Consider the following 16,304-nt stretch of genomic DNA (forward strand, 5'->3'; position numbering starts at 1 on the left):
GTGAGAAGGCCGGCTGGGGGGGGCAGTTGGGGTGAGCAGGTCAGCAGGCAGAGTGGTTAGGGGCGATCAGGCAGGCAGGCAGGTGAGCAGTTAAGAGCCAGCGGTCCCAGATTGCAAGAGGGATGTCCGACTGCCGCTTTCAGACATCGCCCGAGGGGTCCCAGATTGGAGACGGTGCAGGCCGGACTGAGGGACACCCCCACCCCCATGCACAAATTTCATGCACTGGGCCACTAGTGCTAACATAAGCCAGTCACAAAAGGACAAATACATATATGAGGTATCTAAGTCAGACTCATAGAGGTAGAGAGGAGAAAGGTGGTTACCAGGGGCTGGAGGTAGGAAGCGATAGGGAATTGTTCCATGGGCAAAAGTTTCAACTATACAAGAATAAGTTTTAGAGATCTGCTGTACAACACTGTGTAATATACAGTTAAAAATTTGTTAAAAGGGTTGATTTCATGGTAAGTGTTCTTATCCCAATTAAAAAAACAAAGTGAACCCTTGCCAGGAAAAATAATGAGACAAAACCACTGTGTGTGCTCGTGCACGGGTGCGATCAACCGTAAGGCAAACAAAAACCATCACAGAACTTTGCAACTGCAGGATACTCAATGAAGAAAACAAAAGCCCTATATATGTCAATGTTTCCCCAAAGAAACTGATATTCAAGGAAGAAACAAGCCCCAGCGCACTATAATGTTCTATAGTCTCCACCTAAGACCTGAGAATTATCTCCAAAGTGTTTTAAAAGTGCATGCCCAGACTCCCCTCATTATTAGATAGGGCTGGGTTGAGGTCCTAACAGTTGTTTTTTCCCAAACATTCCTAACGTGGTCATCACCCACGTGCAGTCAAGCAGTGCCGGCCATTTCTCGTTAGGTGCTGTTGGTCCAGTGGTCCAGAGCATCACTTACTTATCAGTACGTAAACGTGGCTATCTTTACATCCTTGTGTTCCCAGCATCTACCATGGTCTCTAGCACAGGTCAAGCTCCATATGGATGAATGCAGTAAAAATGGAAACAAAGGAGCAATTTGGGGAGTTTGGATAGAAATATCTATTGTCAATCACTATATTTCCAAGATCAGCTGTTGGATGCCAAGCAACATGAACTCTCGGTAGGGCTTGTGTTTTCTCCATTGAATAGCCTGAAGGTGCAAAGCTCTGCGGTGAGTTCTGTTTGCCTCTTTTCTGAATTACATCAAAACTGGAAGCAGTTTGGGAAGCTTCCCCACATTGTACAACATGTGGAAAATGTAGCCACGACATGGAGCCACTAAGCCTACCTTTAGCTTCCTGTCCCAGAACTTGCTGCACCTCTACATCCACTGGTAAGGGTTTGCTTTATTTCTTGGTTTGACTATCAATAGGTGCTGCTTTCTATTTGATCTATTTCCGTTTCTGATTGTGGATATTCGGCCCACGTTTACAAAATGGAAGCTGGGGGTAAAGTACAAGGCGTTGGGAGCTAAGAGGCCATTCACTGTGATGTTTATGCAGGGAGCGGGAAGAAGAGGTTTTCTTTGAACAGCTTTGGGGAATATACGATCCTAAGTCTATTTCTTATGAAAGAAATGAAATTGAAGAGAAAGGCTATAAAAGTGGATCCTTCTCCCCAGGTTAAGAGAAGCTCAGAGAGTTCAATTCATAATAACAAAAATAAGACCCAGCTTATTTTCCCGTATTACAAGGTTTATTATTATGTTAAACTGCTAATCAAAAGTCTCCAAAGACTCCTACTGTTTATCTAAATTTAAAAGACTTCTCTTCTCTGGCTATTATAATTCTCTTCTCTGGCCTATGCATTTGGCTCCAAACTATCTCCTGATGTTCCCGGTCAGTAGATATCAAAGCCCTCGACCAACCCAAATCAAACGAATCAGAATCTATGGGGAACAGGGTCCCAGGGCAGCAGGTGTGAAGAACCACAGTGACCTTATTTAGCACTTGATTCTGACCCCCACATCTCAGTTCATACTGTGCCCTTTGCCTGGGATAGCTTCTCTTCACACAGGACTTACTAGTAACTAATCCTCCTACCCCTCAACCCCCACCCGGGTCAATCAGGACCTCACGCAGCCTCCTGGAAGAGGCCAAGAGCCCAGACTCCACAGCCGACTGCCACATTACCTCAGCATCTAGTTCTGCCACTTGGCATTGAGCCACTGTGGACTTTTACTCCTTCAACTGTAAAATGAGATTATCGGAGTGACCTCTCAAGGTTGTTGTGAAGATGAAATGAGTTGATATTGCAAAATGCTGAGAGTGCCTGGCACCAAGTGAAGGCTCAGGAAGTGTCAGCTTATGAAGGCCCATCTCAAAAGCTCTGCAAGCTGGTAGCTCTCTGCTATTTGAACCTCTTTTCAAACGATTTCACTTTTTTTATTGTAAGTTATTTTAAAATAGTTTATAATTCACAAGAAGCTATAAAAATACTACAGGGTTCCCATGTACCCTTCCCCCAGCTTCCCTGAATGACATCTTACATAACCACAGCACATTATCAAAACCAGGAAACTGGCATTGCTCCAATACAGGTGACGACTATTTGGATGTCATCTGGCTTTACTGTATTCTTTGTGTGTGTGTGTATGTGTACAGCTCGATGTAGTTTCTTCACATGTACAGATTCGGGTCACTGTCACCACAACCAGGACACAGAACTGCTCCATCACCACCCACCAAGAAACTCCTTTGAGTTAGTCCCTTTAATCCTAACCCCTGGCAAGGACCAATCTGCTCTCCAGCACTGTGATTCTGTCACAATGAGAATGTTATAGAAATAAAATCACACAGTATGTAACCCTTTGAAACTAGCTTTTCTCATTCAGCATACACCCTGGCAATCACTGGAGAATGGAATTAGAAACCATGTGGGTGTGCATGGTGGGCAGTGGGTGGGGTGCACACCCTTTTTGAAACTTAATTATTCCTCACCCTGATGAAGGTACATGAAAATATACTAATTGGGAATGTCTCTTTCTTAGTCTGTATAAAATAATGGACGACCTGAAAAACACTCTCCCCTTAGCTAATCCACATATACAAGTCCACATATAATGAACAAGGAGATCTTTCCTAAGTTCTAGGAAATTTACCTTTCAAATTGTGAAACAGGATTCAACATATCTCAACAAGCTGGTGAAAATGCAAGACTGCCAATGTCGAATGGTAAGGGAGGGAGAAGAACCAACGTGCCTAAAGTGGAAATAAAAACTGCAGGAACAGCATCATTCCACTAAGGAAGTGATTCTCTGAGTCTCCCCCCAAAAAAAACAAAGTGAGAGAAGTAGGGGTTCAGGAAGAGATTAATCAGAGACCTTATATGCATGTATGCATAACCCATGGACAGACAAGAGTGCAGTGAAGCCCTAACCGGTTTGGCTCAATGGATAGAGCGTCGGCCTGCGGACTCGAGGGTCCCAGGTTCGATTCCAGTCAAGGGCATGTACCTTGGTTGCGGGCACATCCCCAGTAACCACAAAGTCTCCCAAAAAAAACAAAGTGAGGGAAGTAGGGGTTCTGGAAGAGATTAACCAGAGACCTTATATGCAAGTATGCATAACCCTGGACAGACAAGAGTGCGGTGAAGGCCTGGGGAGGGGGCAGGAGCGAAGGGAGAGGGGGGCACCTATAATAATTTCAACAATAAAGATAAAATAAATAAATATAAAATGTAAAAAAGAAAGTGAAAAAAAACACATGAAAATTCGGGTTTTGTTGATGCACTTATATATAGGACTGCAATGGACTAGAATAGGAGTAATTCTGCTGCCAAATAGGAGATAAAATCTACTTTGATGATATTATAGAACTTAAAATAGGATACAAATATTCTCTCTTAGCCTGGATAAAAGAAAAAAATCCTGGTGTTATTTATTATGTAGTTTAAGGGGAAACCAAATAGCTTATTTATACAAGCAAGACCCACACTATAGGGACAGGGTGTGATGAAAGTCAAAATTATGAAAATAGAATATCTTCTTCAGAACACTTGTTATAAGAGAAGTTTAATGTTGCCAACAAAGGTCTGACTTTATTATTTTCTTTCAATGACCACAACATTATATTTAATGAACTGGAAATTACATGCCTCTAAAGATTTCTTTAGGCTTAAATACACAGAACATTAAACTATAGGTACTATGAATCGGCATTACCCACCAACCATAAAAGCTACTCTCCATCTTGCTTCTTCCTAAGTCATGCCTTCCTTTTAGGTCAGTAAATGAGAAAGCAATAAAGACCTTTATCATGGTAATGAAACCCAAATGCTCTTTGGGGAAAACTGAGAAGCAGCTAAGAAGGGAAGCTTTGGGAGAGACGTAAAGGCCACTGGGAAGTAGGAGAAACAGTTTCAGGAATATCCTTTGGACAGAAACGAGTGATGACCATGACACAGATCCAGACAGAAAGTTGTTTTTGTTTGCAAACAGCCTCTCTTTATGCTGCTGGATACCAGAGACAGTACGCTGGACATTTGTGAGCGCACCGCCACAGCCACGCTTGGTTGTAGGACTTTTGATTTCACCTCTTAAAAACGAACAAACCACAGCATCATAGAGCTGGGCTGGGTCCTACACTCACAAAACCAAGCCATTCCTACCTCGCGCTTTCCCTCTGGCTACCTGCGTTGCTGCAGCATCTCCCCTTTACCAACCTGAAGAACAGACAATAGGAGACGTCACCCTAACATGAGGCTCTTTCTGGTTTACTTTCCCAAACCAGAAGACCTTTACTGCCATTCCCGCTCCAAACAGTCACTCCTTCTCCACTCCCCCCCCTACACACACACACACACACACACACACACACACTTCCCCCCCACCTGTTTAAAATCTGTTTAGCAGCAAGCACAAGAAGTCCAGTCTCTTCACGTCAGTCACAAGACTCAACCTTTGGCTGCTACCTTTTCATTCCTTCCTCCCCTCCACTCGCCAGCCAACCGCCCTGGCCCCGCTTCCTCGTTCTGCCTGGCTGGACCGTTTACCTGCCCTCCCAGCCTGAGAGCCCCATGCTGTGCTGGTCCTGGAGCCGGAGACCCCGGGGAGAGTTTTCGGGGTCAGATGAAGACAAGCACACCTTTGAGCATTCCTTCCTCCCCTCCATTCGCCAGCCAACCGCCCTGGCCCCACTGCTTCCTCGTTCTGCCCTCCCAGCCTGAGAGCCCCATGCTGTGCTGGTCCTGGAACCGGAGACCCCGGGGAGAGTTTTCGGGGTCAGATGAAGACAAGCACACCTTTGAGGGAGAGGCTTCTGAGGAGCAAAGCCAGCTCCTTCTGCATGGCCTGGTACGAGGGCCGAGTCCCACTCACGATCTACTGAAAATAGCTCTCAAAGAACCCAGTGGGAGGTGTGCAGGAAGCAGCTGATAGGTGCTTCTCTCTCATCGATGTTTCTATCTGTCTAGCCCTCTCCCTTCCTCTCTCTGAAATCAATAAACACCGAACACCGGCTTTGCAACAAGACACGCCCTTCCCTACCACTTTCTGGCCATGAGACTAGTAGCTTCCGATTCACTGCATCCTCAATTTTAACATGGGAAAAACTAGGTTAACTCTTTGGCGAATAAAAATTAGATAATATAGGTAGAACATAATGAAAAAGCCATAAAATATGTGCTATTTTCACCGTCCTTATATATGTATTTATAAATACCCAGGTCCTCAAAGTGCTCTTTGAAGCAGCATCACCATCTTATTAGTTCCCATGTTAGTGAGTTAATAAATCTTAAACCTATTAAAAAAAAAAAGGATATGCTATGATGCATCTTAAAAATCTACCCACGGTTTTGTCAATGCATCAGCACTTAAAATCGCAGACAAAGACAGTCTTTTAAAAACAGTTTGGGGAGTTAACTTCCTTTTAGACTAAAAGAGAGAGAGAGAGAGAGAGAGAGAAACACCAGTTCCCACTATAAAATTTACACTGAAAAATTACAAGCTAAACCCTGGCCGCTGGCCGGTTTTCTCAGTGGTTAGAGCATCAGCCTGTAGACCAAAGAGTTGCAGGTTCAATTTCTGGTCAAGGGCACGTGCCTGCCCCTCCCATAGGGGTATATGCAGGAGGCAACCAAATAGATGTTTCTCACGTTGTCGATGTTTCTCTCTCTCTCTCCTCCCTCCTTTCTACTCTCTCTCTGAAAATCAATGGAAAAAATATGCTCGGGTGAGGATTTTAAAAAAAACTACAAGCTAAGACTCAGTCTTGATAGTGATTTGTTTTTATGTTTCTCAAAAACACATGACCACCCTCTCTTTCTGTTTACAAGACTTTTATCTGATAAAAGGGAACACATTCAGGGATGCCTAGTAACGTACCAGAAGCAGCGAGCACAGGTACTCACCCGGGGAGATGGGCCTGCTTGAGCTTGGAGAAGGAGTGTAAGGGATCGGGCTGGACACAGTGCGAGGTCTTAGTCCTTGTGCAGACATCTCATTAAAACACCTAAGAGGAAGGGGGAGATGATCAGCACCGCCTGCATGTCAACAGTTCTTAAGAGAGCTCTGATGAGCAAATGCTTGGGGTTCACATCCCAGTGTGTAGAGAGCGATGCTGTAGCTAGGAGACACCGATTAACAGGGACTCTTGCGGGTCACTGCTCAGCAAACCTCTCCCCAGGGCTTGGGTTGGGGAATCTGGAGCTCCTAGCTCAGCATGGGGACCTAGGGACACAACAGAGAGGCCGGGCTTCTCTCCATCACACAGCAGCTATAGAGACTCCACCTCTACTGTCACAAGAATTACAGAGACGTCCGTGTTTTAATGGCCACATTTAAACTGTTCTTTGAAACAAACCCAAACAAGCCCTCTGGGGTCTGTGTGATCAAATTAAAACTTAAAGATACATCTTTCTGTGAACCAAATGTTGATCCTGTACAAGGCAAGCCTTTCCTTAATTAACAAAGTCACACGTTAGGATGTGATAGAGGAGAAATTACTGTGTGAGAGATGTCCTAGCAAGTTATCTTCCACAGGCCTCGCGGCCAAAGGAAGGAACGGGCTGGGGTCTGTGTCCCGGGGAAGATCTCAGCCCTGATACTCAATCAGTTCACGAGCGGAACTTTAGCGCTGTCATTGCTACGCTGGCTTACTCGACAGGAAGAAAACCACGCTGCTGAATCTGACATACACCTGTCACCTAGACACCCACCACTGACTCTTCTCTGCTCTGTGGAGCAGCCCCCACGGAGGCACAGGCTGGACTTCTTGTATGCTACCACCCAGGCAGCAGCTAAGACGGCTTCTTGGTTTTTGAGGAATAAACACACTTGTAGATGCCTCAAGTGTCTATTTTTTTTTCCTCCCAAATGTGGTATCATCATTCCCAGTAGGGAAAGGAGATGATGTCTTTATTAGGAAGCTGTACTCTGCCTGAAATACTCTGACGTGCAAAAGATAAAGCAAATCTTCTGGCGTGGATACCAGTTCTGGGAAAAAATGTTCATCTGGAGCCTGAAGGAGCTTTAGTCGTGTCACCATAGTTGGAGGAAATTCCAGAGCGCCTCTGGCTCAAGATCAAGCACAGGGTCCCATGTGTGCGAACAGACAGTCTGCTCAGTGCCTCAAAGTAGTTAATAAAGTAGTTGATAGGGCTGATGTGTTTTTAATCCCAATGGTCTGCTCAGTGCCTCAAAGTAGTAGTTGATAGGGCTGATGTGTTTTTAATCCCAATGGTTTTCAGAGGATAAGAATTTCAGAGAGAATGGGACACTGTCAGAAAGAAATCAATGAAATTCAGAGGTAAGAATAGTTTTATATAAACTTTTGAGACCGAATACTCTTTATTCTATTCACAAGAGGAAGCATATACATAGATTCTTTAATTAGGATGCCCCATTACTCTGTTTTTATACTTTTTTTAAATTATAAAATTATAGACCTTCACTACAGAAAAATCTCAAACTTTTCTTGAAATGACAATACCTCTGTCCACAGCAATTTGGCCCGAAGCCTTATTAGCGCCCTGGATCTAGTCAGTAGCAGAAACAAAAGCAGAGTGCTGCTCTGTAAACACTGCCCACATACTCTCAAGCAGTGTGTTCTGACATCCCCAGCACTAGCAGACCCTGGTCTCAGACACGGGTTCCTCGGCCTGTGGAGGGGCCCGGAGAAGGCTCGGTCTCACCTCCCACACTGCGATACCGACCAAGTAAGGCCAGGGCACCCCTGATCCAGAACAGGAAATCTCCGTGCAGAAATGATCTGGTTCTGAGGCAGACTAATACCCCAACTGCTGGGTTTCGCTGCTGACTAAGCAGTTTTTCTAAGGTGAATGTGCTGCTTATCTTCACAGTCACCTTACTCCCAGAGTTGGGGGTGGAAAGGGGAAGGAGGTGGTAGTGGGGCGAAAGAGGAAAGTCTGGATGAGAGAGAAATGCTGATACCACTTTCTCTGGTTAACCATAGGTTGACTCTTATTTCAGCCCATTTCTCAGGGGGCTTGATGATACTCTTCAGCAGATAAATGCAGTGCGTTATTTTTTTAAAGTAACTGCAGAAAGGCTCAAAGGTTACCAAGAATGGTAAGACAAGGCCTCTGGCTTTCAACAACCTCCTGTCTCCTGCTGATTCTTTCACCCTGTGAGTACGTTTCCTCGGGCTGCACCAGGGCTCACTTACCTGCATCTACAACTTCAAGTGCTCCCAGGCTTTAAACAGACATAACCCAGGATCAGACCCGTTCACCAACACATGCGAACTAGCCTCTCAACATATAACCCTGCCTCCACTGCTCCCCCTACTAAATAATTCTGGGAAGGACATTTCCCCACCTATCTTTTTGGGTTTAAGGAAAATGGTCACTCTTCTTTATGTCTCCCATTCTCAGCATCTACTTTGATGCAGTGGTGTTCATCATCACACCAAATAAATGTTAGAGCCATCCCCTTCCACATCTAACAGGATGTGAACAGAGACCTTTTAGAGCCTTTGTTAAAATAAACCAAAAACAAACAAACAAATAAGCAAGGCTTATAAGACCAGTGCACACCTTTCGTCATCCATTTCCAAGCTGGACTCGCTCTCGGAGAGCTGTCGACAGAGGGCTTCTCTCCTCTCCATCTCCCTCTGCAGCTTCCTCTGCAGCCGCAGGTTCTCTTCCCTCATGTGACGCTCCTCCTCCAGATACTGCGCCATCTTCTCTGAGTCTGAAAAGCCAGAGTTCTCAATGAAATCGTGGCCCGTGCACTCACTCACTCACTCACTCACTCACTCACTCACTCACTCACACATAAACCTTGACCAAGACACCGGCAGTCCAGCTCCTAGGCTATAGACGAGAACTGTCTCAAGCCAGGAGTTCTCGCTCTCTCATACTTTAAATCTGGATTTAAAGTTTACCCCGAGTACCAACGTTTACCGATGATCTGCATTTAGACAAAAATACAAAAAGCAGTGTTGGGAGTTTAGGCATCTTCACCCCCACTTCCTTGCCTTCTAAGGGGCCTGAGGTGGAGGAGGAAATGGTGGAGGTGCAGCTAAATCTGGACTTAGCAGCTACCAGAGCTTCCTGCATTCCTGGAGCTCCGAGGGGAGGGGGCTCCATCAGGGAAACAGAACCAGCCCACGGGCTGCCCTCTGGGCACCATTTCTGCTGCCCCTCAACTCCAGACACAGTGTGGCAAGTCACCCACGGAGCCTTCACACTGTCAGCACACCCACGGCGCACTGCGGTGGAGGCGCACTGGGAGCCAGGGAGCTACAGCATGCTGGGTAATGGTTATAATTCTTTTTAAAAAAATAGAAATTGACATAGTAAACAACTTTCATGTTTCAACTAAGATTAATTTTGATTGTGGTTGTGTGATTGTGTGTGTGTGTGTGTGTGTGACTCACTCACAGCCTTCCCGAGTCAGAGAGCAGGTAAAGTCCTGCACACAGCCCGGCTCTTGGGATGGCACCTTGGTTATGACAAATACCCCTTCCTGAGGAGCTGGCCATACAGGGGTGGGCAAACGTAAGTTCACAGTGGTGGGCACGTGAAACAGTTTATTCTTGTGTTAGCAGTTAGTAATTACTGTATTATTTACTTGTATTACAACTGTAAACCTACTGCTGCCCACCCCGATCTGTTGAGGTCTCCACTCCAGCATCCATCTCCCAGCCAGAGCTGTCTAGCCCCGGGGTAGACACTGGACCTAGTCGGATTCTCTCTCCCAGATTCCTGAAATGCAGAATGGACACCTTCACGAGGCTCTAGAACAGGGGTGGGCAAACTTTTTGACTCGAGGGCCACAATGGGTTCTTAAACTGGACCGGAGGGCCGGAACAAAAGCATGGATGGAGTGTTTGTGTGAACTAATATAAATTCAAAGTAGACATCATTACATAAAAGGGTACGGTCTTTTTTTTTTTTTTTTTTAGTTTTATTCATTTCAAACGGCTGGATCCGGCCCGCGGGCCGTAGTTTGCCCATGGCTGCTCTAGAATCTCTTTCTGCTGAGTCCCTGGTTCGCAAGCCCCATCGTTGTGAGGTTATTCTGGGCAGCATTCTGGCACATTCCAATAAATGGCATCACATGACCTCCCCGATCTTTTTCTGGTTTACCTCAGACAGAATCTGTTGTTACTAAGGAACCAAAATAACCTTACACAAAACTCAGTGTCTACCCATCTTCCTGCTTCTTCCTTTTCCCTGTCTTAGCTATGAGTTTGGAAAAAGTAAAACCTCAAAAAAAAGGGGGGGGGGTAATATCTACTTCTCTATTCTGAAAAATAGCTACCCAGTCAAAGTGGCCATGATCACGTCTGAGAGAGTTCTACAGGTTATTGCTCCATAGTTTCAGCCCGTTCCAAACTTAAGAAGGAAGGAGCTGAATGCCACATTGGCCATTTCTCTGCCACAAACAGACCCTATTTCAACTCCCAAGTCCATCGAATTAGTTTCAGTTTTAAGCAACTCTAGGAAGGTCTGGTGCTTTAGCAAATAATGACTTTTGAGGATAAATATCCCATGACTTTTAAGACATCATCATTACAGAACACATAAAAGCTATTGGATATCCTTATTTTAGAAATTTAAATAAAAACACCAAAATTAATGAACACTATTATGTACACTAAACACTAGATCCCTCCGTTGTTCTCAATATAATCAAAACCCTGCTGCTTCATCCAGTTGCAAAAGTCCCTTTAATTGAAGGCATGCTGGGAAAATATTTACAAAGCACACTTTTAATATACACGATTTAAATTACTCCATCCCAAATATGCCCGGGCGCAGCGTTTCTCAGCAGCGCTCCAGGAAGCATTAGATTGGCCCCTTGAAGTATTTATTGTTTCCAGAACCAGAAGGGCGCTGTCAGAGCAAGTTGCCTTTCTTTTCCATAAATAGGAAAGAAAGCTTCGCAGAACTGAGGGTTGATGAGACTTCAAGAATAATCAGTTAAGAGGAAACAGTTTTTCAAAGGAAACGGCAATCCTTTCACATCTGGGGAAATCAGCAGGGGGAATCCTTAACAATAATCTACAGACAAGAAAGCCGGTCAGCAGGAGTGATGGCTGGAAGCCTTCCTGGCTGTTCAGCAGTTAACAGGCCAGCGTTGGCCGGTGTGGCTCAGTTGGTTGGGTGTTGTTCAGTGCACCAGAAGGTTGCAGGTTCGATTCTCGGTCAGGGCACATACCCGGGTTGTGGGCTTGATCCCTGGTATTAGGCGTGCAGGAGGCAGCCATTTGCTGTCACAGCCTCACATTGATGTTTCTCTCTCCCTCTCCCTTGCTAAAAATCAGTAAACTATTACTTAAAACAAACAAACAAAAACCCAGGGGAGCCAGAGGCATAGAGAAGACACCAACCAGGTCCAAAACTTCTGGGTGTTACTGACCCAGGCACAGAGAGATGTCATTCCTTGGGTGCCCTCTGCTGGCACACTGCCACACCTGATTTCAAGAGACTAGACTTACTTCCAGAAGTCAGCTCTTACCTTCCCTCATGCAGAGCTCCCTAACACGTAGGGGCCACAGTTTATGTTCTCCCCCTATCTTCAGCCACCTTGCAATATCTAGTCCAAGATAGTCAACTGAGAGTGACTTCTAGTCAGAGTCCAAAGAGGTGGTTTCCACATAATCTAAAGGTGACCTACACAGTCTGCTTTCACTTTCAAGTTTATGGTTAGAAAATACCGATGCCCAGACCCCACCCAAATCAATGAAATCAGAACCTTGAGGAAGAGGACTCTCCACTGGTCTGTTAAAAACTCCCCAGGATTCCAATGTTCAACCACAGTTGAGAACTATTGGGAGAGAGCTTCAAGTTCAGATCAATTGGACTTGTAGGATAAGGATGAGTGAGGTAGATGGATGAGGAAAAGTTATTAACTCATTCTCTAAACCCAATCCAAACCACTTGTGAGCGGCTGAGGGCCACTTGCGGCTGTTCGGTTCGGCTTTCTCTGTCCTCACACTGATGGCACGGTGCCTCTGGTGGTATCTGCAGTCTCTTCAAAGACCAAATAGTGCAGTAGGAGGGAGGTAATGGGAATGAAAAATTCTTCCCAAATTTCTTCTAAAAATGTTGTCTGGGACACAAGGCAAGTATACATGAGAAAGAAAAATGCAAGCTGATGGCACTGGAAAGAATTCAGAAAGGTGCTAAAGGACACTGTGTGCCCAACACACCAACAACTCAAAAAACATCCTAAAATAACTAATATTTGAAAACTCCTTGACTTGTTTTCATGAAATGTATTTAGTGGTTCTCAACCCAGAGTATATGTCAGCATTACCTACATTAAAAAAACAGAGGGCCAGGCTCTACTCCTAGAGGAAGGCTAGAGACCTGTATCAAGTTAGACAGAATAACAAACTCCCAAAGATATCCAAATCCTAATTGCTAAAGCCTGAGAATATGTGACCTTATGTGGCAAAAGGGACTTTGCAGATGTTATTAAGTTAAAAACTTTGACATGGGAATTTGTCCTGGATTATCTGGCTGGGCTCAACAAGGTCCTTATAAGGCAGCGGTTCTCACCCTGTGGGTCGCGACCCCTTTGGCAGTCGAACGACCCTTTCACAGGGGTCGCCTAAGACCATCCTGCATATCAGATATTTACATTACGATTCATAACAGCAGCAACATTACAGTTATGAAGTAGCAACGAAAATAATTTTATGGTTGGATCACAACATGAGGAACTGTATTTAAAGGGCCAGAAGGTTGAGAACCACTGTTATAAGGGGAGGCAGAGTCAGAGTGAAAAGGAGGTGTGACAACGGAAGCAGAGGTGGAAGTGAAGCCAATTGAACTAAGGGGCCATGAGCCAGAGCCTGCAGGCATCCAGCTGGAAAAAGCGAAGGAATGGATTCTCCCTCTAAGCCTTTTCCTGCTGACACCCTGACTTTAGCCCAGTGAGACCTCTTCTGAGCTTCAGACCCCAGAACTATAATATAGGCATTGGCAAAAGTAGGTTTACAGTAGTCTGTATGAAAAATGATGCAATGACTAACAAATAATACAAGAATAAACTTTTGTTTTGTGTGCTCACAACTGTAAACCTACTTTTGCCCACACTGTATAATAAATTGTGCTGTTCTAAGCTACTAAGCGTGTGGTCTTTTGTTACAGCAGCAATAGAAAACTAGCACATTGTGTTTTTTAAAGGTTCTTGATGCACCATCTCAGACTGAATAAGAGCTTACAATGAATTTTAGAAAAGAAAACAAAGATGAAATCACTGAAATTTACCCTGGAGGTGTTCTTGAACAGTAATCAAATGTGTGTACAGACGTTCATTGCAGTTATGGCATCACCAGCAAAAAGGGTCTATTGGTATGGGACTGGCTAAATAAAATGTGGTATAACCAAATAATCAAATACTGAAGCTGCCTTTTAAAAAAGGGAGTAAGATATCTCTATAAGTTGGCAAGGAAAATTACAGGATATAGTAAGTTAAAATAGAAAGATGTAAAAGAGTATATTCATTGTACTACTATTTGTATTTTAAAAGTTTATACAAACACATATACCTGAAAAAATGTATAAAAAATGGGTAATTGCACCCAGCTGGTGTGGCTCAGTGGCTGAGCATCAACCCATGAACCAGGAGGTCACGGTTTGATTCCCGGTCAGGGCACATGCCCGGGTTGCAGGCTCTATCCCTAGTAGTGGGTGTGCAGGAGGCAGTCAACTGATGATTCTCTGTCATTATAGATGTTTATCTCTCTCCCTCTCCCTGAAATCAGTAAAAACATATCTTTTAAAAAATCTTTTTAAATGGGTAACTGTCAGAATTGGGTGGTTGGGGATCAGAAATGAGAGAGAGACTTATTTTCCCCTGCATACCTTTCACTACATTGCCTATTTGAATAAATAAATTGGAACAACCTAAAAGCAGAAATAGGAGAGACCCACACAAATGCACAATGATCTCATCAAGTATTCAGAAATTTAGTTCCTTTGACTTCCAACTCAACACTCCCACCTTTTCCAAAATAATAAATATAAATTTCAAAAGCATTTATTCAAGTACCATGAACAAATGTTAGCTATGGCTAAAATTTAGCAGTAAGGAAGATAAACACTCTAATCTCTGCCCCCGCCCCCCAAATATATTGAGGTCTCTTGCAATCCTAGAGATGGACGCAGGGGAGAAGGTTAAAAATATTACCCTGAAATTATTTGAATTATTTTTTAGAAGTATTCTAAACTAGCTGCCTGGCCCTACTACAATAATTTTTTAAAAATAATGTATTCCAAGATGACAGGATAAACATGTATTGGTAATGAAATACATTACGAATTTGATTAACACAAATCAAACAGTAAATGTCAGTAAAACCCTTGGTACTTGGTAAGTGGATTAATTCTGCAGACAGAAGACAGGGAAACCAGAGGCTACGTACGCTGTAACTGAGCGGCCCTCAGCTGCTTCTTCAGCCTCTCCACTTCATTCTTTAAAAACCGGATGTGGCGCATCATGTTTTCTGGAGAGTCGATCTCCATGGAGATGTCTCTAGGTGATGGGGGAGCTGAGACTGGCTGGTCTAATTTCTCCTGCAGGATTCTTTATGGAAAAGAAAAAATCCAACAATGAAAAACTGTTTGCCTTGGAAAGACAAAACATACTAGCCAGAAGGCTTGTTTTAATAGCAACCTCCTGTAATGAATGAATTGCAGAACCAATTCACAGGGTTGCTGATCTCCTCTGCCCATTTCACATGAGCTTCTGGTCACCCTGACCTGGTATTCGGGTCTAAGGGCAGAGCTGAAGGACCCACCCTCCTTTTCCTTCCTTTAAGTTGCCACTGGTAATTAAGCATTCCTAAAAAAAAGTCTCTAACATTTGGTTCTAAGTAGTATGTCTGGCATACAGAAGGCTCCAGAGTTATCTACTCACTAAATGTTTGACATGCTGATTGAGGACATGGAGATACTAACGGAATGTCACTCTCTCAAAGCTGAAGGTTTATGAACTGTGTACTATCAATCTCTGTGGATGGTGGCATAACATAAGAGACTCAACGTATAAAATTCCCTGCTGAAAACCAAGCTGAGGGCATGGCAAACTGATGAGAGGCCCTTGGCTTCTGGCCATAACTAAGGCAAAAAGTTAAAAGCAAAACAAAACAAAAATTATTAGGTTAATAATTGGCAGTTCCACCTTCCCCACTAATTATCGTTAAGCACATAAAATGTGTATTTGTTATATTCAACAGCTTTTGACTTATAAAATGTCAATTCCAGATTGCTCAACCCAATAATCTGCAATAATTTGGTACTGATTGTGTTCTGCAAAGGAAGACTGAATGGCAACAGACCTCCATGTCCCCTTTTATAGGTTGCTGGGGGGTTTTGGTTCTGTTTTGTTTTTAACTTTTACCTTTGAGTTTGCTCAACGGTTCTAGCTGAGCAACCCAGTATGTTAAATGTTGTAATGGTCCCTACATTTATTATGTTAAATACTTTTTCCTAATTCCAACTATTAGTACAGCTACAATAATGCAAGATGCAGCTGGTTCAGCTACATCTTGAATATTTCCCTGTAGATATACACTGCCTCTACTTGCACTTTTCTTAAGGCCTGTGGTATGTTTCTATTTTGCAAATCTTGAGATGAACTCAGAATGATTTATGGATTCATCCAAACACAATATTTATGGCAAAAGGACTCTGGTTAGCAAACAAAAAGGTCCTCGTAAGGTGGATTAATGAACGTTTTCAAGAAACTCCCTTTCTACACCCATCCTTACATCCCTCATACAGAACTCCTCGCTATTCTTCAAGCCTGGCTCCAGCCACCCAAAGTCTGCAGCACTTAGAAATAAGGGCCTGACAGTACTTTGCACAGAGGGTTCAAGAAATG

The 16,304-nt window shown here is 43.9% G+C and overlaps 1 protein-coding gene across 1 annotated transcript in view; it reads right to left on the reverse strand.

Moving 5' to 3' along the window:
* CCDC6 (coiled-coil domain containing 6) overlaps positions 1–16,304 on the reverse strand; it is a 107,757-nt gene that overhangs the window by 7,260 nt on the left and 84,193 nt on the right. Inside the window, exons 5-7 of the mRNA XM_014538716.1 lie at positions 14,845–15,005; positions 8,996–9,152; positions 6,350–6,450 (exon numbers count right to left, since the gene is read on the reverse strand). Coding sequence (XP_014394202.1) covers positions 6,350–6,450; positions 8,996–9,152; positions 14,845–15,005 — 419 coding nt within the window. The remainder of the gene's footprint in view (positions 1–6,349; positions 6,451–8,995; positions 9,153–14,844; positions 15,006–16,304) is intronic.

Source organism: Myotis brandtii, unplaced genomic scaffold (genome assembly GCF_000412655.1).
Source record: "Myotis brandtii unplaced genomic scaffold, ASM41265v1 scaffold196, whole genome shotgun sequence".
NCBI lineage: Eukaryota > Metazoa > Chordata > Mammalia > Chiroptera > Vespertilionidae > Myotis > Myotis brandtii.